This window comes from Centrocercus urophasianus, unplaced genomic scaffold (genome assembly GCF_019232065.1).
Source record: "Centrocercus urophasianus isolate 14NV4802_14NV808 unplaced genomic scaffold, USGS_Curo_1.0 seq_36, whole genome shotgun sequence".
In the NCBI taxonomy this organism is placed as follows: domain Eukaryota; kingdom Metazoa; phylum Chordata; class Aves; order Galliformes; family Phasianidae; genus Centrocercus; species Centrocercus urophasianus.
Window position 1 is genome coordinate 3,230,723 of NW_024884933.1, and position 22,972 is coordinate 3,253,694.

Consider the following 22,972-nt stretch of genomic DNA (forward strand, 5'->3'; position numbering starts at 1 on the left):
GGCAAGTTTCCAAACTTGAGCTCCAGAGTTTACAGGAGGAATAAGAACAAGGGAGATCTGACAACATTTCAGTGCAGTGGAGTATCAAAAAGCAAGTATAATTAGAACATTAATCTTCCTTAAGGTGGCAATGAATGTAAAGGCTGTTCTAAATTTAGCCATTCAATTAAAAATGAGCAACCATCATGTTAATTTACTAAGATTTATCTGCCTCTTCCTGATTCAACATAAAAAGCATTCTCTCCTTAAGACCTAAAAGGGATTGTGTGGGGACAGACAAACTCTTCATGTCATTCACTACTCTTGATCTTAACAAAGCACAACAGTAACTCCAACAGAGAAGAGTAAGAACCTGGCAAACTGTTATTTTTCCCTAAATTACTCCCACAGTCTTTAAATCTCTTAAGAAAACTCCCAAAATGAAAGTGGAATTTCTTTTACACAGCCCTCTCAATTGCTTTTGTTTGGGATTTGAGGACAATTAATTGGTTCAGGTTTTTCTGGTGGGTTGCACTTTTTTTGTTGCTGTTTTTATTTGGGAGAGGTTTTTCTGTTTGTTTTGGGGAGAGGAGGAGGAGGGTGAAGGAAGTGGGAGTGATGAACTCAACTCTGAGCATCATCAACATAATGCAGTCAAGACTTCCACAGCTCAAGGATCAATTATAAGAATTTCAAAGTATTTAATAAATAGCACTCAGTTTTGTTCCAACCACTTTCTGACAACGTTTAAGCACGTCTTATTGCTTTAGATGCAAGTCAAACCACAGCTGGAAAGCTGAAGTTGTTCCACAACGTAAGGAATTCTGGTACTAAAAGTTTAATCTTTGCTGTTTAAATTCACTGCCAGTGTTTTTGTAATGTGAGAGAAAGGAGGAAGAAAGAGACCAGGACCATATGCTGCTTCACAACAGAAGCTGATGTAGCAGCTTAGGACATTATCCAAACTATAATTCTAAACAGTTTAACTTTAGAAAACATGAGAAAGAATATGGCATTCTCTCAGTACTGCCCCTGTCGTTACACATAATACGAAGACCAGCAGAATTATCACTAAGCCCCATTCTGCTGTTCCACTGCTTTTCAACAGAGCAACATTATCCATTTTCTAAAAACAATTCACATCTACAGCATTTCTAATTCCTGACCTTTCCATCCTAATGGCCTCTGTTTTCCTCAGCTTCTCTTCCCACGTTTCATTCAGCTCTGCAATGATCTTCTCAGATTCCTGTGTAAAAATCCCAAAAGCTGTTTTACAGTGTCCTCAATGTTCTCTACATAAAATACAATGTAATTAATATTGATGCTCGGTGCTAGATCTCAATTTAATTTGAGGTACAAAACATATTCAGTGCTTTAAATCACTAAGTCGTCTTCCTTAATTTTTAAGAGAATTAACAGCCTTGAAAGGAAGGCAAAAAGAAAAGAAGACTTCGTGCCTAACCTCAATCAGACTTTAATTTGAGCCACCTAAAAATTTTTTTTTTCTTTAAAATCCTAATTTACAGACATCATTCAGCAACTGGATGCCAGGGAGCCACAGAGAGCACACCATTATTTCCATGGTAACAGCAAGTTCCTAACAAGAAAGGGATATGCCGTGTGTGTTCCAGCCCATTGCAATCCCTGTGGCAGTGTCTCATGGACAAGACATGAGAATGAAGCACAGATTCAACAGAGCCAGCTTTCCCCACTCATCCGCCCATGGAGATTGGGGGGGCCTTCGGTGAAAAAAAGAAATACTTCACTGTAATGCACTTTTGATGCGGTTCAATTCTGTGCAGAATTGGGACAAGGCTGCTATTGTCTGGATAAAGCATGCTATTCTGTGTGCTTCACATTTTAATCTGTGGGGGCTGGGTGAACACAACAGTGGCAGGATTATTCTGCCTCCTTTTTTCGACTTTGGGGTAATTTGGTTTTCTGAAAGCTGACTGTACTTGCTAGTCAGACCTAGTCCACTCTAGTGCTGACCAGGTCTCTTCAAGTCTAGATTTAAGTTCAAATTTCCTGTAATTGCCACTGTATCGAAAGACCTACAAACAAGAACCAAGATTTTGAATTTAGTGGCAGCTCCAGGCTACAGTTAAAATCATATAATCCTAGCAGAAAAGGCTGTACACAAACACAGCCTCTAACTCATTTCAGTAAAATGCATTTTTTAGGGTACAAGTGGATTTCAGACAACTTCCTATGGAACAGCAGTATGCTGGATATATTTTTGGCTGAAGGAAAGTTCTCCCACTTCTGACACTGTTCAGCCTTTGCAAAGACCCAACTAACAGCCTGCTTTCTCTGCAGCAATACTTGCCTTCAAACGCTCAATTGCCTCTTCTCCTCCAGGCGTCGACATGATTCTTTCCTGTATACTGGACACAGATGTTAAGCCCACCTGACTACTGAGAGAGCAGGAGGACGGAGAGGCAGTGAGGGACCCCATGGAGGCTGTGGAAAAATTGCCAGGACGTTGATTCTCGGTGGCTAGCAAGTATCTATGCTTATTGTTCTGAAAATCTTTCAGATCTGAGAGAGACACACACAGAGGGAAGGCAGAGAGACGGGCAAAAGGAAAATAGGAGGAGGGAAGGAACAAGAAAGAGGAAGATAGGAAGGAAACACCAGTATAAGAGGAAAGCATTTAAGCAGCGACAAAACAAGTTTTGTAATTTTTAGATGGCAGTTCTGAAACAAATCCCTTCACATTAGTAGGTATGATAAATAAATCAGACCCTGAGGATTACTAGAAAGGGCTGTGCCATAAATCACTCTGATCGAAAAAGCTTGAAAAAATAAATTACACTCTCCAAAAATAAACTGTCTCATTCCTAAACGAACGTTAAGCTGCTGCGCACCATGAAGGTCAGAACAGGAGCAGTTACTGATGGGATTAGTGACATCCTGGGCTGAAGCCTGAATATACACCAACCCCCATAACTCAGCAAAATGTTACTCACCAGACTCCTTTAACTCAAAGTAGTGATCATGAACCACCGTGACCACAAGGACCACCAGCCAACTCCTCCCTACATGCTGTCAGCACCTAGGCCACCTGTCAGCCCACCGCAGGGAGGAAAGAACACAAGTTCACAGTAATGTGGTTGTGCCTCCCCCTTAATCCTCTCCATCTCAAAAATGGCCATCTCAGATACGTTATCAGTGAAGCATCTGCTGAGGCTCTGACAGAAGTACCACAGAAGGTGGTTTAAAGCTTTTTGGTCTTCATTTACAAGAAAGACAAAATAAAAAGTTATAAGGCAGCCTTTGGAGCCTGAATAAACAGAGACCTGAAAGATACTTCCTTTAAAGGCAGGAAACAAGATGAAGGCACATGAATGATTTAAAAACATCCAGAGGCAATTTATTTTGATAACTTGGCTTCTCAAATGTCTGTAAACCACGTCCTCAGAATAATCACAAAAAATATTTTGTAACAACTGGACAGCTCAGTTTTAATGATTTCCATGGTTTTAACTTCTAGCTCAAACAAATCCTTCAAAGTACTCTTCTTAGTAAAGAAGTGAAATTAGGCCTTGCAAATTATGAATAAGGGTTTCACTTCCAGAAAAATAAGAGATGCCCAGACAGACACTGCATAAATCTCCATGTCTTTCCACATCTCCTCAACTTCTACCCTGACCAGCCCTGCTATGGTAAATCTAATATCTGAGCATTCTATTCGGGCCTCGTTGTTGCATCTAATCAGTTTGAAAACCACCATCTGCGAATAAAGGAAGCAAGGGTGGAAGGTTAACAAAAGGAAGGCAGGTTAAGGGAAAGGGAATGCCATCAGGATGAGGAAAGCAGACATGGCAGAGCAGGGAGGATGATGAAGTCTCGAAAGGCCAGGAGACACATGCACTCCTGGAGATGAAGGAAGTGGCACTCGCAGTAGCTTTCGCAGTTGCTGTGATCATTAAGAACCAAAACCCTCAACACCATGCACGCTCCTCCTGGAGGCTGCAGCTTTCACAGATGACATATGCACACGCTGGAAGCAGCATCAGAACATAAGACAAGGCCAGGATGAGTCTTTACATCACCAGTAGCTTTGATTTCAGGAAATTTCAGACAGATCTCTTCTAGCTGATACTGCTTTCAAGTGAGGGGGAAGAAGACTGGCTGAGAGTTTAAAGCAAAATCTGCCAACACAAAGTTTACACTGCATACATATCAGACATCTCTCTGCAATGGACTTAGTGTATTTCCCTTCCATAAAGGCAAACAGCAGAAAGAAATAAAATGATATTTGCTGAGTGTTTCTAACCCTAGGAAACCTATCCTCACCAACCATTACAGCTCAAATAAGGAATCTTTACCAGTACAAGATGTGTAACAACTTCTTGTCTAAAGGGGCTACATAAAATAAACCTCAGTCTCCAGGAGGATCTAATACTATTTCATCTTGAATTAATCAACACATTTCAAATAAATACTTCTAAGTGGTAAAGAGAAGTTAAAAGGTTAGGAAGCTAAATGAGCAGAAGCTGTTTCAGCTGAGTAACTCAAAAGATTTGAGAAAAAAATTCTAGTTCAAACACAAAACGTCAGCTGTCATGGAAACAGGCTAAATTGTGACCACTCTCCCTTCTGTATTCTGCCAGAGAGCAAGCAAGGAACATATGCTGTATTTTAAACTTGTTTTTTTTTTGACTGTGGACTTAGTTTGAGCTGGTTAAGCTAGTTTCCATGAGACTGTATAACGTTCCACAACGAGGGTTCTGTCTGGGATTTCCCTGTGAGAAATGCTGGCATGCAAAGCTCAGTTAAAAGCTGACCCAGAAAAAGCAGGTTAAGAATAGAACCACACAATACACACATTTGCCTCCACTTCCAGAGTATTCATCTCCCATTGGATCAACTGAAGGGAAGCAGGAGGGAAAATACAAGAAGGATCAAAATTGAAGATTCACCAGTGACACAGGAAGGGAAAAGATTACTACTCCATGCTTAAAGATACAATACACAGTTTTCAGTAGCATTTTTTTTCAGTTTTGATCTAGAACCAACCAACAGACTGCACCAAACAGGTGTTCTCACAAATTTCATTTTCTCATGGCCTTCATCTCTTGAAAATAAGCAGATAGAAACATTTATACATAAGTGAGGCACAATTTTGTTCCAGAGCTTTACGAGAATACCGGCAAAACAAACCAGTACAATAGAGCTCTACTGACTTAACTCCAACTCTTGCCCCAAAATAATTTAGTATTTTATTTACATGCAACCGTTTCAAAATAAGTAAATTTTGAGATGATGAATGCTTTGACACCAAGGGCATGGTCTAACAGGAGTTAGGGCAAGGATGGTACCAAAGCCAGGCATCAATTAATGACCTTTAGCCTTCAAGAAATAGGAAAATACGCTTGCTTTCTCAATATGAAATCAGTTGCTACATCACAACTATCCTTCTTTTATCAGCACCAGACAAAACGCCCTTCATAACTCACCAAGGCAACTCTTGAATGTAAAAGTTCCATTACAGTAAAATTACTTCCACTGCAATAGGAAAATCCACCTCCATGCTTTTCCTTGAGAGTTTGAAGGTGGCCTATTCACATTACAGAGACTGATCCTAGGATGAGTTCTTTAAAGACACAAGAGGCCATTCCTAAAATGTTGTTCCAAGTTTAACAGCAGCTTCTACACCCAATTTCAACATTCTATGGCAGGCCAAGCTCTCCCTCCCCTCTGTAGAGGAGAGACTAAACCCAAGATGGCAAGATCTGTTTAACCCACTTACTGTCAATGATATCTCCCAGCCCTTGGGCACGCAAGAGATCCTTAAGCCTTGTCACCTCCTCCTTCAGCTCACGCACCAGCTTGGCATTTGGATCTTCATTGATAACAGCATTGCATTTAATCTGTTTTGCACGATCAGCATATCTGGAACCAATCAAAAAACAGCCCTTAAAATGAACCCATGTATGCCCATAGGCAACACAGGAATGTAGTAACATAGATTTATATCACAAGAATTTCTTCTTAATACAGAGTACGGCTACAAAAAGAACAACTCTTCTTCAAGATCTATACAAGATGCATTAACAAGGTGCACCATGCATAACAGAATTTTTTCCCCCATTACTGACTGCTCTGAAGCCTCAGTTCAAGTAAAATGCTCAATTCCAGTGACCACACTAGAAAAGAACAGGAGAAGACGAGTTTGACATCTCAAACTAGAAGTAGGCAATTAAATCCTAGTTTCCCTGCTCACATACAACAGTTTTCCCCTTTTGGGATAACTGCATTTTTCCCATTATAGAGTTTTCTTTTCTAGAGGTTTCTCAATTCATATTAACCAAAAATTTGAAGGATAGCATGTGTCTGGTAGAGCACACAGTTACCCACATCCATCTCAGATGAAAGAAAGTGTACCTTAAAGTGCTCAAAGTTTCATCATAGTTGATATCTGCTGGACTCAAAGCAGCAACCATAGCAGTTCGGGAATTACCACCTGCAACAGAACAGATGAAGTTTTAGACAACACTGCAGTGCACAGTCTAAGCACTACAACCTGCTGAATATCAGTATTTTCCATGAAGTACAGAATTCAACTGCATTCCACATAACTAGGAACACACAAAAATCCCGCAGCAAAGCTGCAGTTTTAAAAAAAGGTGAAACACACGATTCAGATTTGACTGCTAAAATATTTAAACCCATAAAGAATACAAATCTAAGTGAATTAAAAACATTCTGAGAATTTACTGAGGATTTCTTTCCATACTGGCACAGGTAAAGTCAGCCATACCCAGATTTTCTCGAAGAAGCCACGTTAGTACAGAATCCCTGTATGGTATGAAGTCCGTCTTCTTCTTCTTTTTACTCTACAAAGTAAAAGAATAAACAAGAAAAACCTGAAAAACAAACACTGAATGGAAAATGAACATAGGTACTCACTCAACACTCAAGAGGTGCTGAAAAGGCACCTCTTTGCCCCTCGTCAAAAGTGAGTAACCTTAAAACAGACAAGTAAAATTAAGTATAGTGGGTAAGTATCAGATGTTGAAGCTTGCAAAATTTTCCATTCACTTTATAAAACTCAGAATAGACAACTGCCTGCAATCTATTACATAGGTAAGGAAAAAATCATGGAGCACAGAAGCACAAAAACAAAGTTTCCCTGCTGAAAAGGTAAGTATTCCCAAGCTAATTCACCAAATCAGGAGGAGAGATGCAGTAAAGAAAAAAAAACACTCCCAAAACATACTTAAGTGTGTGTTTTTCATGTCCTTATCTCCAACCTAAGCATATTTTTGGATCCCAGTATCGACCATTCTCACATTTCGTAACAATTCTTTATAACACAGTAATTTCTCAAGCAAGATCCTTCTTCATTGGTTCCAAAGACAATAAAATTTCACAGCTGGTCAAACACAATAACCACTCTGACCATCCTACCTTGCTGGTGCAGTTATCCTAAGTTGAAAGCATTAAAGAAAGCAGAAGACAATAAATGATGTGCTTCTTAATAGAGCTTATATATGTTTCTATGCTAGTTTAGATAGCATCCTTTCATTGAGAAACCCCATGAATTAGAATAAGTTTCATAAAAATAAAAATAAAAAAGCCTAAGAAGCACTTAAGCACACTCATCCTGTCCCAAGCTATTGAGAACTTCCTTTTAAAAGCAGCAGTAATTCACCTTTTTTTTGTTGTTTTGGGTTTTTTCAATATTAGTTGAATAAAAAAGCACAAGAGAAAGTACATTTCTGAACCTACAAGACTGTGTTTGGATTACTGTCTGTTTAATCAGCTAAACACATTAAGTCTTTGCATTGAAAAAAGTCTGTGATGATCAAACTGCTATTTCTAACATACGACATCTTAGCATTTTAACATGAAACATGCAGTTACATCTCCAGAATTATTCTTTTCAACAGAAATACTATTATGGCTCTGCAGAACTGAAAGCTTGTTATATGAACGCATCCTCTACATAAAAGTAGACTCATTCTGCAAGGCTTCTTCAAAGCTAAATAAACTAATGCTTCAAACTACCTTGAAATAGTTTCCAGCAGGCTCTGTAAGATGTAGGACACACACAGAGCTCACTCCACTGGTAGTGCCACGTCAAGAACAGTGAACGACTCTACTCTCACTGTCTCAGTCTTACTAGTTATGGAAAGGATGTTGCAGATAACTAAATGCTGTACTTACCACCTCTGCCAATGCTGAAATAACTTTGCCCAGAGTCGTGAGAGACTTGTTTATATTTGCTCCTTCCTGGGAAAACAGAACCCAGCATTAGTAAGTCTTATTTTTCAATCATGAATCTCTGCAAACTTCAGTCTTTACTTCCACAGCCTTTTTTTAACCTATAATTGCAATTCTTACACTGCTTGTGCACCCACTTCCCTTTTTTCCCCTCACACATCAGTGGCCCAATACCTTTAATCGGGTTCCTTTGGCACCAGTTGAATCAGCTCGCTCGCTCCCTGCCAGATCCACAAGGCTGATCTTGCTGACCTGAAGAAAGAAAGAACAACTAGAATTAATCTTTGTCCAACTAAAGTAAGAAATTAAGTTACTTCAAAATATCCTATGGCATGAGAAAAAACTGCCTAGAAATGACCACGGTGTGCTTAAAACTGAGGTTTTCACATGCAATTAGTTTGATTATTATTATTATTATCTTGTGGATAAGAAGCATCTGGAATTACAGAATTAAACTCTTTTAAACATCACTATACTTCAGATTACCTAAAAAGAGAGGTTGAGGCCTGCTGCCGTGAACTGAGGTGAAAAGAAACTGTTACTGCTAAAGGCAACATAAGAATCTTGAAGGTAAACAAACTTACACGTCGCCCTGACTCTAGGAACTCAAAAACTGTGGTAACAAAGATGGGGGGAAATCCTCAAAACTCCTTTCATCTCTCTCCCCACAGAACCTTAATTCTTAAATTCTTCCCACTTCTCATCTGTAACATACCTTCTCTGTGGAAAGATCAGTTTCTGCATCATGTTTCTTCTGAGTAAAGACAATTGTAAACACAGCGTGAGAGCGGCTGCTAGTTTCATTCATGTTGGTAGCTGCCACAGTCCTAGAAGATGAACACACACACTCTCAGAAAACAGCAGCCTCTGTGCTGCAAGTACAACAACCTGCAGGACTCAGTGCAGCTGCAGAGGATCACAGCTCACTTGCACTTATTTTTCAGTCCTCAATTCTTTCCAGCTTTAGCACAGTTCAGAGTTTGCTTAGTCTGTGTACTTACTAACCTACCCAACACTAACATATAAGAGAATGCAAATGACACTCACATCAACCTCACAGACTGCTAAATGAAGCATACTGTATATAAATGACAACCAACAGCAAATAAGAACCTGAAGTTGTAAAGCAACTTTAGTCTTGATCACTTGAGTGAAGGAAAGAAACTACTTATTTATACCAAAAGGCTGACTTAAAAGCCAGTAGAATTACTTATTATTTAATTTAAAGACATTACAAGCAAATCACTATGGATACTTAAGGCAACACCATTACACCACTTATTCAAAATTTGTGCTGCATGTCAGGTAAACCCACAGCAAATAGAAGCATGCAACGTGCTACTGCCACCAACCTGGCCTTGTTTCCAGCATCCATGAGGTCTGCAATGTCTGTGTAAGATGTGACTGCTAGCTTGGACAGATCTTCCACATAAGGGCCAAGCAGAGGATGCTCTCGCACCCGCAAATTCCCTTTGTTCTTCGGGTTCAACAAGTCTCTGACTCTCTCACAATAAATCTCCATGTAACTCACCTGAAAACAGGAATTGGCAAAGATCATTTAATGATTGTTAAGGTTGGTGGTGTAGTTTGACGTCCAGCACACAGACATTCTTTTATTCCTCACCACACTCACCTCCACAGAGTACGACATCTCTTCATTGCTGTTGTCATTGATTTTCTCAAACAATTCTTCACATAGCTGGAAAGAGATTAAAACCAAATCAGAAATTAGATCTTACTGAGTAATTAGAAGTAATTACAATGACGTGTCATTAACTTGGCAGAGGAAGAAAAGGAACAGATTGCATCAACAACAAACAGCGTCACTAGGAAGATACTTAACCCCAATTATCTGTCATTACCATCCAGCCTTGATAATTTATTTTACAAAGCATTTCAATTCTTCAAGGTTTAACCAATACTAATATTCTGTAACAGAAAATTGGAAGAATAATCTGTTATAACATTAATAGATGAAATAACCAAAATTGGAAGAATTTTAGGAACTCATGATTAAAATTCTTAATCCTACACTAGTCTGTTTATCTTTAAAAGAATAATCCTGTGTCAATTCACTGGTATGTTTAAGTTTCAGGACTCAGATTTCAATCAATAGGCAAATAGTATCAAAATTCATTTAACAGCATCTTCATACAAAGAATGCTGCAGTCACTCAGCATTCCACTATTTCAGTAGCACTCCTCTACAGTTAAGTCAAACGAGAGACACAAAACTAAGATCATAAAGGAAGAAAAAGAATGAACAGTTGGCAAACGCATGGATATGTGCAAAAAGATTAAAAAGCACGAGGACAGAGGGATGTGCAAACAAAGAGGACCTGGGAACACATATCTACTGGCTCTGCATAGAAAATAAAACACGTGGAAAATGCAGGCAAATTTAAAGCATGTACTTTGAAGTAATTCAGCCAACACATGGTTAAAGTCTAAAACATCAAACTACAAGACAGGAAGACAGATCAAGGAATTTTGCCAACACAAAGAAATTTAATGTCAACAACCTGTATTAGTCAGAAAGTGATTGTGCTGTGCCCTGTGCATACGTGACAAGAGGGAACAGATTCAACAGGTTCTCTCTCGTGTCTTCAATCACATCATCCCACCAGATGTGCACAAATACACTCTTCCAACATGACTTCAAAATAATCTACGTATGCAGCTCCAAGTGGGAGCAGAACATTTCCTACACACTTCAATGGGGTCTGTGGCCCAAATAATTCCCTCCCCAAATTATCAAATGCATCAATACATTATTTGATTTCTAACTTCGAGAAATTTGCTTCCACAAAAGCTTTATGGCAGATTCACCAGCACTGTCACCTGAATTCCTGCTGAATGCAAAGGTGCCACGTGCTGACCTCATTACAGTCAGATGAGACAAGAAATCTACTGAACAGGACACCTTCATTTACCAGTTTGTTGGTGAAGGAGAGAAATTGGATGCGGAAGAGCAGACAGAGATCATATGGTACAATTGTTAAAAGTGCAACAATGGAGACAAAATTACTCAGTGTTCTTTTCCAGAATAAGTTTCTTTCAGTTCAGAAAGAAACTGATGTTGTGTGTGAATTGCTATTTGATATTAAAAAAATAACTCTATTGGACAGCAATCTGAACATGCTCTAAAAAAAAAATAAATAAAATAAATCCCTTTCTTTTTTTGTCATACCTGGGGGATTATCCCTGCTTGGCTCTCCTCCTGTTTGCCCATCATTGTGTAGGATTTCCCAGCTCCAGTTTGTCCATAGGCAAAAATGCATACGTTGTAGCCCTCAAAGGCATGCAGCAACATCTCCTTCCCAATATCATTGTACACACGGCTCTGAGATGCAAAGCAGGGATCTTCAGGCTGAAAAGACACAAAAACAGGATCAGAAACAGTCTTCTCCCTTTCATGTAACATTTCAAAAGCAATTTATCTTGTGGGTCAATTCTCTCAGGAAAAGGCAAAGAGAGCACATTTTTCCACAGATTTTTCCCAAACCAATACCAGCTGAAGCAGAATGACAGCCTTGGCAATGCCACTCCAGCACAGCTGAGGAAGCAACGTCCCAGTTTTGGTTTGTGAACAGTGCTGGCACTACTGGGCATGTTTTGTGCAAGATCACTGACAAACATGATTCAAGGTGCTTGGAATGGAGAGAGGAAAAACATCAACAGTAGAGTTTGGAGAGTGGATACAAAGGAGGTCTGGAAATCACAAAATTCTGGAGCAGCTGCTCCTGACTAAGGCTCAGGAGGGGGAAAAGAGAAGCCAAAGCTGTTGAGTTTTTTTAGACTACAAGAGTGTGGATCAATTGTTAAAACAGACAGCATTTTCTGGCAGCTGTCCTATTGCACTGCATACAACCAATCCAGGTTTCAGTTTGCGAGCGCTGACTCCAAAAATCCCTAAATACATATTGCAAACTATCAAGTAACTCAATCAGCCAAGGACAACGTATCAGAACATTTTTCTATGGTTAGATTGAAGGCAGGGCTACTTTAAAGCAATTCATCCCAGTAACAAAGCAAAGCAAAACCAACCAAACAAAACCAAACAGATAACATAAACTTGAGCACAGATGCAAAAGGACAAAGTGAGACATCATCTTCAAATACCTGACTGAAAAGTTTCTGCTGCACTTTGGATAAAGCCCTACCACCCCTACTGTGATTAAAATGAACAGTGCTGCATATGCAATGAAAAAAAAAAAAATCAGAACAATTGCAGTATCAGAAAATAAACTTGCCAGATCTCAGAGCAAACACAGAACCTGCTCAAAACAAAACTTCACGAACTAAAGACATGAATCCTCTGGTTTTTATGCAGAACACATCAAGCACTGAGGCACTGTACTGGTCAGACTCCAACCAATATTGGAAAAAAATTATCACTCCAGGCAATGCAGATGTTTTAAGTTGCACAAACCAGAGCAGACTGCACAGCTAACATACATAACATACCACACATTGCTCTGCAATTTGATTTTGTAGGAGAATGTCACTGTGGTATTATTGACTTAGTATTTTCTCTTCCTGAAATGTTGGACTTGAACATTAATTGCTCCTGAAATCAAGACAAAATCTAGCTGGGATAACATTCTAATGTTAGACTCAAGGCTCTCAGATCAGTTCTTTTCCTTGACACAGCCTGTCTGCTGGCTTTTGGTACTCAATGTGCTCCTCAGATTCCTTCAGCTGATCCCATAATTCATTTGCACAGCAGCTTTGGAATCAGGAATATTCAGGAATAGCGGAGTCAGGATATTCAGTCGGAAGATTCATAAAAAAGGGCTGCACAAATCCAAATTTTCCTAGGTTTTTGTCAAGAAAGTATCCTTGCTGGCCACAGATTTACTCAAATATTGTCACATTTGCACAATCCAAATTGCTAAAACTAAAAACAGAGAAAAGCATTACCCATTCTTTCTACATTTTTAGAGAAAAAAGGCAGGGGAGGGGTTGATGGCAGACCAACACAGTTCTGCTTTAGAACAATTACTGGAAGTCAGCAAGACCTTAGCACTAATTTGCAGGAGGGTGGGGCAGAGGAGCTCAATGGGAGAGTTTATTGCTTTTGCAGCCATTAGAAACACAGGTCACTACTCTGCCTTTTCCAGATGTGCCAAGGGGAACACAGCCCTCATCCTTCTTTGAACTGCAGAACATGAGCAACTTTCAGCCATATACAGATAGAACTGAAGGAACTCTGGTTCACGTGCACCCTTAAAACTGTTGCTGAATATTTTAAGTAATCTTTCAAATACCCACAACTTGCTATTAAACTCTAAGAGCTTAGATTTGCCTCTCTCAAGCTTTCAGTCTTAATAAGGGTGAGAGACACAGAGCAGGAACACCTGACAGGGATGGAACAGTCAGAAAACATGCACGCAGTTGAATCAAGCCAGGCAAGGAAAAATGGTTTCCTTGTAAAAGAACTTACCGATGTGTGGGACCAGTAAGAGTAGTCAAAGCTGAAGGACTTTGGCGCTTCCTTGGGATTCTTTGGGTTGATAATACCTGTAGGAAATACAATTCAAACATTTAGCTACCTTGACACTTAGGAGCAATATTTAATGAGTTTGCTGAGCCTCAATCTGTGTCCCTGAGTATCCCCACACCACTCAGGAGTAATAAGACTGAAGCACCAGACTTCTATCTTCCAACAAAATGCATTCCTAAAAGGAATGATGCTGCTAAACAAAATTCTTCTGTTCTATAGAAAGCCTGAAGTAGATCACGCTGCTCCTTTGGCACATAGAATGGGAAAGGCTTTTAGGAGCTGAGGGATATTAACAAGAAGGAGGAATGATAATACAAAATCCACAGAATCCACAACACACAACAAAACCCCCACTTTTCTGTCAGTACACCTGTAACTGTGATGCTCTTTTTATTTTCTCAGCTCCCAGAATTGTTTTCAATATTAGATCCACATACATGCACCCCCTACAATTAATGTAATGCTTTTCAAGGTATATTTTAGGTGCTGTTCTCCCCCCCTCCCCCCCCACAAGTAACCTCTGCCAATAGATTCAGCTGCCATTTCAATGACATACAGGACTCCTGCAGATTGTGTATGCCACAGAGGGTAGTTTATAAGCACAGCTCTTGCTGCATAACTAAATCTCTACTACTGCTGCTTCTTTTCAAGTCTGTATTGTAGGAAATCCTTACAAGATCGTTTCCACCAGCTGTTTTCAAAATCATCTACATAAATAGGATTTTAAAAAGGTGTACTCCTGAGAGTATCAAAATCAGACAAACCACATGTTCATCTGCACCTATAGCAGCCATTTGCCTTTGGAAATCTCATACTAATTAAGATATTTGCAAACAAAAATCTACAAAGAAGAAAGAATACACACACGTGGTGACATTCTTGCTGGGGAAGACTTGCATTCCATTATCAGTCAGCCTAAGCAAAGGAAGGCTGTTTCTCATGTATTCAGGCCAGCAAAGCTGTGCTTCCGGGAGACGGAGACTTCTCCTGCTTCTTGGGAGAAATAAAACCAGAAACAAACTGCAACACCCACCACCCTTTCCATTTCAGGCATTGTGATCTTAACACGTTGCACTGAAGTCTCTGAAAACGCGGTCACAGAATTCCCTTCAAGATGTAATCACTCTGCCAGATGCTGACCCCCCTGAGCCGGACCGCAGTCCAACACTACACTGCAGAGAAAGGCTCGCTGTGTGGATTACAAATAGCAACAGTTGCTACTCTTTCTGGTGGTCAACTTCATTTTCACTTGGACGCACCTTGCGCTGACATTCTTGCTGTGTAAAAGCTGACAGACATGCAAAGCCAACAAATAACATTGCTTCACACCCGTACAGCATCACATGGCAAAGACACGTGCAGCTTTGGATAGCAACACGGGCATCAACGCATACCAAACCAGTAACCTAAGCACTCATATATGGCTCCCATTTCCCTTGCTCCTCTTGACCAAGCAGCAGTAATGCTGCGTCTACAACATAGTAGTACATCAATTCTCAAGTGAACAAATCCACAAGACAACCTCCCTGCACAAACCTCAAGCAGCTCTCTGTCAGTGCAACTTCTAGCAGCCTGAAATATAACCTCTCCTGCTCCTCATTCAGCTATTGAACAATCAAAGCTCCAGAAGGTAAGAAAGAAATCATGTCCTTCATCAGCAGGTTCCTATGCACAAAATCAGTACCAGAACCAGTCTCCAAATCATTTCAATGTGTCCTTCAGGAATGAGCACCACCACTTTATTCAATCATGGTGGGTTAAGGGCTCCAGGGAAAGTAATTCAACTATTAAAAGCAGAAAGCAAGCAGCAATAAATAGAACCCATCCCTATGTATTGTGTAACACAATTCAAAGCAGATACATGAACACATACAAATACTGCTGGCAACTCTCATGACAATTAATTTGCAACCACAAAACTTTGATCTCAATCTCCATGGCACAGTCTTTTTTTAGAGCCTACACTGAAATAACAATTATTCGTACTTCTTTTTAATTCTTATTTTGTCATCTACAAATGTAAAAGCCACTTCTCTTGGCCAAAGCATTTGTTCTCCAAGGAAGAAAGTTAAATTAAGATTCTACTGTGTCAGAAGCAGGAAACAGAACTAGGAGCATAAATGTTAGCATTATTCAAAAAGGAATTTGACGTGAAAACACACATTATGCACTAATAGCTTAAATTTAAGTATCACAACACTTAGTCACCAAAATGCCTGATTCTTCACTCAGCTTGCTGCTCATAAAAGCATGCTGACCACCTATCAAAGGTCTCCAGCAGCGCAGCACGCTCAGTGTCAGGCAATGCACTCTGCACCTGCCCTTACAACTCAAATCCGATCCACCACGTCCACAGAGTGATGCTCAGGCTCCAGGATTTATGCTAGTAGTGGCTCACCATTTTTATTTTTATTTTTTAAATTAGGCTTCTCTGAACTCTTTCAAATTAAGTTCCATGTCTTGAAAACTACTTTCTAGGATGCGCATTTCTGCAAAGTATATCATGAGAAGCATATTAGGAAAGGGAGAACAACGTGAAAGAAAGCAGCTCTGTCAGAGGCTGGGAATGCAGCTGCCTGGCCAAAACCTTCCACAGAACAGGAACAGGGCAGAGGAAACCTCCTGGCTGCCAGCAGCTCTGCATGCTGTCCCTCACAACTGATCCAAGCACAGCCTTTTCAACTCAGTTTCAGGTTCAAGCTTGAATTCCTTTTATCCTTATTTTGATTCCTTACATACAGTCGACATTGCCTGCCTTCAGTACCCCTGGTTTAATGGAATCCTGTCTGTCTGCAAAGAAATCCAGAAGGGCAGAACAACTGAGAAAACAAGATTACAACTTCAACTGATTTCATGTGGACTGAAATCCTCTTTTAGCACACGAAGCATGAAGCTGCTAGCATGGTCAACACAGTCTGAATTTGGACTGAGTGATAAGATGCATCATAAGGCAAGCTGTGAAACCTGAAAGAAGATGGTGAGGCAGCAAGAAACCAGGAAATGAAATTAAAGCAACTGACCTAACTTGAAGCTGTCTATTGTGCCAAGGGCCAACTCTGGAAGGACTACTAGATGAAGCTCACAGATATTTCTGAGTCAGACAGAAGACTCGTTATATCACAGGTAAGCTTTATCCTCAAGTTTCATATGCCAGATTGAAGGGGAAAAAAAGCCAAGCACAATCATGCAGAAATTAGACTGAGCAGACGACGCTGATTTCATGCACCAAGCTGTTTTTTCCAACTAACAAGGAAACAAATAGAATTAAGAAGTAAAAGCATCGCTTCCAGCATCCCCAACACCCACAAGAACAGTAAAAGCTTTTCAGTTATTTTGTTTGGTTTTTAAACTGTGCGAGGCCAAGAAGTGCCATATTAGTAAATCACGAAATAGGTCATCATCTATCCCCTCTCACCACAGCAGACTCTCAGCTTGGTACACAAGCTAATGGTTTAATTACAGAGCCTCAGGAAATAAGAAAGGCAATAAGGCAGACGATCACAGCAGGAACACATTAATGGCCTTTTTATCTTACAGAATAAAATTGTTTATTTGATATTTCAAAGGTCCAATGTGGCAATTAACTTTTCTGTTTGCAGCCTGACACTAACGCTTTGTGCTGCAGCTATAATTAGTTACCATCAGTGTGGCACTGTAGCAGCTCTGCATGTTGGAGTCGGCCTCAGCAGCCAATGTCTGTGAAACTCAATCCCTTTTTCAGGCCCCCTGCTCTACCAAGAGCCAATTTCTTCACTCATTTGGAATCCTACAGCTTTCCACAAGTTAAGGTTCCTACATTGAACAGACATTGGCAGGGGATGCTCTACAAAATCACTATCTCCTACAGCACTGCTACTGAAACAAGTCACGTGCAACTAATTCAGAACTGTGCCATCTCAACACAGAGAGGCAAGTTCTACAGTTATTTTTACATAGCACTCACAAAAAGGTAAGGAAATCAACAGCTTGGCACTAAGCTTCCTCACACCAAATAACCTCAAGTTGTGTACTATTACATAAGCAATTGCATTATTCTGATCTCTTTTGCAAATGTGATTTTCTGAAGTGTTCTATGAAATGATAATACACAATCTCAACCTATACTCCATACTCTGTACATACAACTTGCCAGAAAATGTGCCTGAGAAGCACACAAAGCATGCACAACTGAGTAACTCTGCAAACAGATCAGAATAAGCAATCAGTCACCTCTGAGGAAGGAGAACATGAGATTCCCACAGAGCAATTCAGAACTCAAACACAACGACAATCCTAAAACACAGCTCACGGGTGCTGCTCCCATACAGTGCAACTGCCAAAACCAAAAGTGGGCTCCAAAGCTTTAGAAAGGTTGCCATGACTTTCTTGGAATCTTCTTACCCAAAGAGATCCTGTGCCATTAACACAATTGGAAGACTACAGGGGCAAGAATGGATAAAGAGTGACCTATGGCCCCATACCCAGTAACATAGCAGATTCTCTTATCACCTTCTGTTCCCACACTCCCCCAAACACAGAGAACAATGCCAGTTCTGCTCCTGCACTTAATCAACTAATACAATAGAAATGACAGATTTGTTTTCCCCCTCTCCCAGCTACTTCTTCATTTTCAGATGCAGTTCATATGTGTGGAGAACTACAAAAAAAGGACTTTTTCAAAACACAACAGATGGCTCACAGTGCAGATTTAGATTACGAGACACAACCCACATATTTTAACCAGCTAGTCTTTGTAAAGGAAAAGCTGATAGTAGGAACAGTATAGTCTAACAGAAGATAAGCAGAGAACTGGAGCACAATCAACGAAGGAATTATAGGTATAGATGTGTGGTATTAACAACAAACCCATCCTCACAAAACTTCTGATCTCACATGCCTTTACTTCAACAGGCAACTCCAGTGCTTGGCAGGAGGTTCTTCCACACTCCAACCTCTAAATCTCTATTTGTTCCTTAACCAGCACTCCCATACCACCCACCACCTGCTCCATCAGCTAGCACAAAAATAACTCATGCTTTCAGTCTTTCAGGTTGATGGGATCAAATTCACTTCTAGTTTCGCATTTCAGCAAAAACTGTTTGCAAACTTTGACAGAGAGCTTCAGTACAGAAACAGTCTTGGTGTTCCAATGGTCATTTTAAATTTTTGTGCAGTTTCTGATGCAGTTCTGATTTGTTCAAGTTTATATCCAAAAAACACACAAATATGAACTTCATTTTACATTTATAACAAGAAATACACTCATGGAATGGGGAAAGAGTGCAAAGCACACAAGAGTTAAGAAATGCAAGTCTTCTTATTCCTCACTGCCTTGAAGTCAAGTCACCACATTGAGCAGCTCCACCTCCTCGAGCGGTGAGACTCGCCCTGCAGGGCACACTGACATCAGATGTGCCACATATTAGTCACTCTGTAGGGCACTCCAGCACAGAACTGGATAACTGCAGTTTGCCCTTCAGATAAACACTAGCAGACAGAATTAACTTGGGCTAAATCCTGGGATTAGCTGACATACAGTCTGTGCTGGGGAGGAGAGGAAAGCAGACTGATAGATTCAAAAAGAAAAAAAAAACTATCCTCCTATCAACTGCAATTAAAAGTAAAACCCAATAATGGTGGAAGTCAGGTATGGAATTGCAGAAACCAAACTCCTGTCATTGAAGCAATGCATTCTTTCCTGTCATTCACACTGTCTGTTCCTGTATTCCTACCCATCCATCAAGGCAGAAGGCACAAAGACTCCTTTATTCCCACATAGGAAATAGAACCAGTTAAAATGAGTTGTCATCTGACAGAACAGCATTCACACCAGCCTCAGTAATTCTCCTAATGGCAGCAGTAACCTACCCAGAGCACATTCCTACCAAATACCAACACGTACGAAGAGATAACAGCAAGCAGAAAAGCCACCATCCTGTCCTCACTTACATTCACATCATTGGTGAAGGAACAGATAGGAGTTCAGGAGTTAAGCTAGGCAGAACTTTGGCACAGCTATTTTTCTTCAGCAAAATTTAGGGAAACAAATACCAAATAATTCTGTGCCTTCTTGAAATTCTATTTGAATACAAGCAGCAGTTTTACATCTGAATAATCAATTTAAACGAGGTCAATGATCTTAAAGACTTTTAGAATCAAACCCACAAGACCAAATTAACAATAAAAGTATCCCAAAATGCGCGTGTCTGGAAAGTATATCTGCGCCATCTGTAGACTGGAATGCCAACAATGGGAACACGGTGCTTGCTGAGAGCAGGGTGGAGCAGGCATTCTTATGTGCTGGGATGTGAATAACACCCCACAAAAACACGTTTAATACAGGCTTCTTTCCTAGGCATACGTTGCAATCAGATATATGGCCGTACTGCTTTTATAAAGAGACTTTCAAGGTTGTTATTACAAGAGATAAATGAAGGGAAACGGACACTTCCAGCTTGTAAAACAGTGCCTCCTTTTCAAAGCATTGTTTGCATTTTTCAAATCATTAAAAGGAAAGGAAACCAAATAGAAGCTAAGAACAGCTCATTTGGAATTCAACCGGATTCTCTCCCTGCTGTGGAATTTCAGCCTTGTACTGGAAGAAAGGTTGGATGGGGGAGGGCATTGTGCTCAGCAGCACCAGAGCGAGGCAAAGGCTGGCTCACAGAAGCTGCTGGAAAGCTGCTCTCATCCTCAGCTGCTCTTGCAGATCCCACTGCTATAAATACCAGCACTGCAGCTGGCATTCTGGGAGAGCAGCATGCCGGCAGGCTGTGCAGCAAGTGGGAGCGAGCCGAACCACACAGCTCCAGCCATCCACAAAGCTGAACCAAAAGCACCCCAAAACTCCACTGCCATTCAATAACCTGACACTGGCCTGCTGCAGAAGCTGTGGGTCAATGCTTGGGGTTGTGCTCAATTCTTCTCTCCTGTGTTTTTTGCTGCAGGATAATACAAACTCATCCCATGCTTTCTGCTTTCACTTGGTGGCACCTCCAGAAGCTGCTGGCCTTCTGCAAATGTTTTGGCCTTCAGACACATTGCCAGCACTGCATTAAAAGAAACCTGGGGAGGCTGTTCCACCAGCCTTAGTAGTTTAAAAGATTCATGTGGTGAAAAAGTTGGATTATTAGAAGTAGTTCTCCCTGCAAACAGAAATAACAAAATGCAAAGAAAATTGCCTCCATCTTCTCCTTGAGCCAAGCCTGCATTCAGGCCTTCCCTTGCCTGCCGTGGGACTTGGAACAAATGGAGCAACTGACAACAGGGGAGACATTCAGAGAACTTCAGCAAACTCCACTTTTTTCACTTTATCTTTCCAATCAGTTCCCAAATCAACCTCCCCCGCAAGGCATCTTCCCCAGGACCCACAGAACGCCTGTGCTGATAGTGCCTGTGTTTGCATGGTAGCATTAACACTGAACAAGCACTCATTCATGGACAATCCACTGTAACCACAGTTATGAGCATTTACAGACCAGGAAAACCTGGGTGAGGCTTAAGTGACTTTACTCCATGAAAGTTTATTTTCCCAAGGCAACCTCAAGAGGCAAACACACAGGAACAGAAGCAAGCTGTATGCAGAAAACAAACTGAACAAGATGAGCTGTAAGAACTCATGCCTGCTCCTTGGCAGGCACAATGCATATCAGAAATGGGTTCATTTTTGCTGATACCCACAATCACTCACTTGAAGAAAAAAGATTAAGAATCAAAACTGAACTCTCCCACCTCCACTGTCTCACCTGAAGTTTTTAAGTGGAGGAAAAACGTATTTAGGTAAGACAGCTCCCACAGAATCCCTCACTTGCCTTTCCTACCTGTGTAGCAGTCACTACACAAATTCCCACTACTTTACTACCCACATGTCCTCAGTGCCAGCCTAAATAACAGCCAGTTTCTCATTAAGGACTTCTCCCATCAGGGATTTAAACCGAAGGTTATTTCCATGATACAAACTCTTTAATGAAACTGTCCAAACCACACTAATGGAATGCTACTTCAAAAGAAAACCAACTTGCTGTTATTACACAATAGCATTTCTTATCCATTCAGTGTGCCTTTTCATTCAGAAAAGACTCAAAAGTTAAATAAGAAAGCAAAAGATCAGCAAATTCTAGATTGTTTGTTTGTTTTTTTTTACCTTTTGGAATAAGCTTCTTTGAATGGTTGACAGATTTTAGAGACACATAATGAAAACAAGTCATTAGAAATTAAAAAAAAAAAGTTGTATTTTGTCCCTCAACCTCTATAAACTGAACTCAGAATGCCTTACAAAGCTTTTCTGCCACCAAGGACGCCTGCTTGAGAACCCAGCTTGCCATCTGCCTGCAGCAGCAGCTGTAACTATTGTTCCTGGCAGATGGGGCTGCTCCAGTGTCCCTACTTTCCTTAAGCACAAAATACCTTAAGCAGTCCACAAAAAAAACGTTTGAACATCACAGAGCTACAGGGAGAAATGCTGAGTTAAAAGCCCCAAACAGGCCATCATCAGTGCTGGCCTGAGGTGCTGGCTGCACTCCCACCTTCAGATACACCTCGGCTGTGCAGGTGCACTTGGCACACACACTGCTTTCACTGGCACCCACAGGCTGCAGTGCACACAGGACACCAAAACCTGTTTTAATCCATCACGACCAGTTACAGAGAACATCCAAGTAAAATAATTCCTCATTTCCTTCCTTCATCGTGCTTTTCTATAAGCTTGTTCAGCTTTTTAAAAGACCAGGACATTAAGACTCAGCCACCCACAGCTACCTGAGCAGTCCTGCACCTCCTAACTTGAACCTCTGCTTCACTTTAACTTTTATTTATGTGTTGTTCATTTTAATGGACAGCAGGCTTATGAAAAACAAAAGCAAAGCACCACAAGACCACCACAGCACTGGGATGCTCTCTGAACACAGAACAGTACATCCTGACTCTATGATTCAATCACCCAAGGCAGCAGCTGCCCATGTTGTTCACATTTTATCTACTCGTTTTTGAAATCTAAGAACTGCTGATAGAAAATACTTTCAGATCTATAGCTCTCCTCTCACCCCATCTATTATGCAGCAGGATGGTTTTCCCACTCATAAAAACAGTAATTTAGGGAATGGACTGACTCTGCTGAGCACACTGCAGGTAAGATGCATCTATGTACACCATCCTGAAGGAAAGATTAAAAAAGCAAGAGATAAAACATATCCAAACAAGATATGCCGACATCCAGAGGTTCAAGATCTGTTACTGAAATCTCATTTCAAAAGCTGCTGGTGAGTTTAACCTCGAG

The 22,972-nt window shown here is 40.6% G+C and overlaps 1 protein-coding gene across 5 annotated transcripts in view; it reads right to left on the reverse strand.

Moving 5' to 3' along the window:
• Positions 1-22,972, reverse strand: part of KIF1B (kinesin family member 1B) — an 82,874-nt gene that overhangs the window by 49,992 nt on the left and 9,910 nt on the right. For 3 of the 5 annotated variants that reach the window (XM_042831548.1, XM_042831546.1, XM_042831549.1), the window contains exons 3-14: positions 13,660-13,736; positions 11,404-11,583; positions 9,848-9,913; positions 9,567-9,745; positions 8,930-9,041; positions 8,389-8,466; positions 8,158-8,223; positions 6,749-6,824; positions 6,373-6,451; positions 5,738-5,880; positions 2,309-2,442; positions 1,146-1,225 (exon numbers count right to left, since the gene is read on the reverse strand). In XM_042831548.1, coding sequence (XP_042687482.1) covers positions 1,146-1,225; positions 2,309-2,442; positions 5,738-5,880; positions 6,373-6,451; positions 6,749-6,824; positions 8,158-8,223; positions 8,389-8,466; positions 8,930-9,041; positions 9,567-9,745; positions 9,848-9,913; positions 11,404-11,583; positions 13,660-13,736 — 1,270 coding nt within the window. Of the gene's footprint in view, positions 1-1,145; positions 1,226-2,308; positions 2,443-4,813; positions 4,856-5,737; positions 5,881-6,372; positions 6,452-6,748; positions 6,825-8,157; positions 8,224-8,388; positions 8,467-8,929; positions 9,042-9,566; positions 9,746-9,847; positions 9,914-11,403; positions 11,584-13,659; positions 13,737-22,972 lie in introns of all 5 variants that reach the window. The other 2 variants (XM_042831547.1, XM_042831545.1) reach the window with 1 other exon arrangement.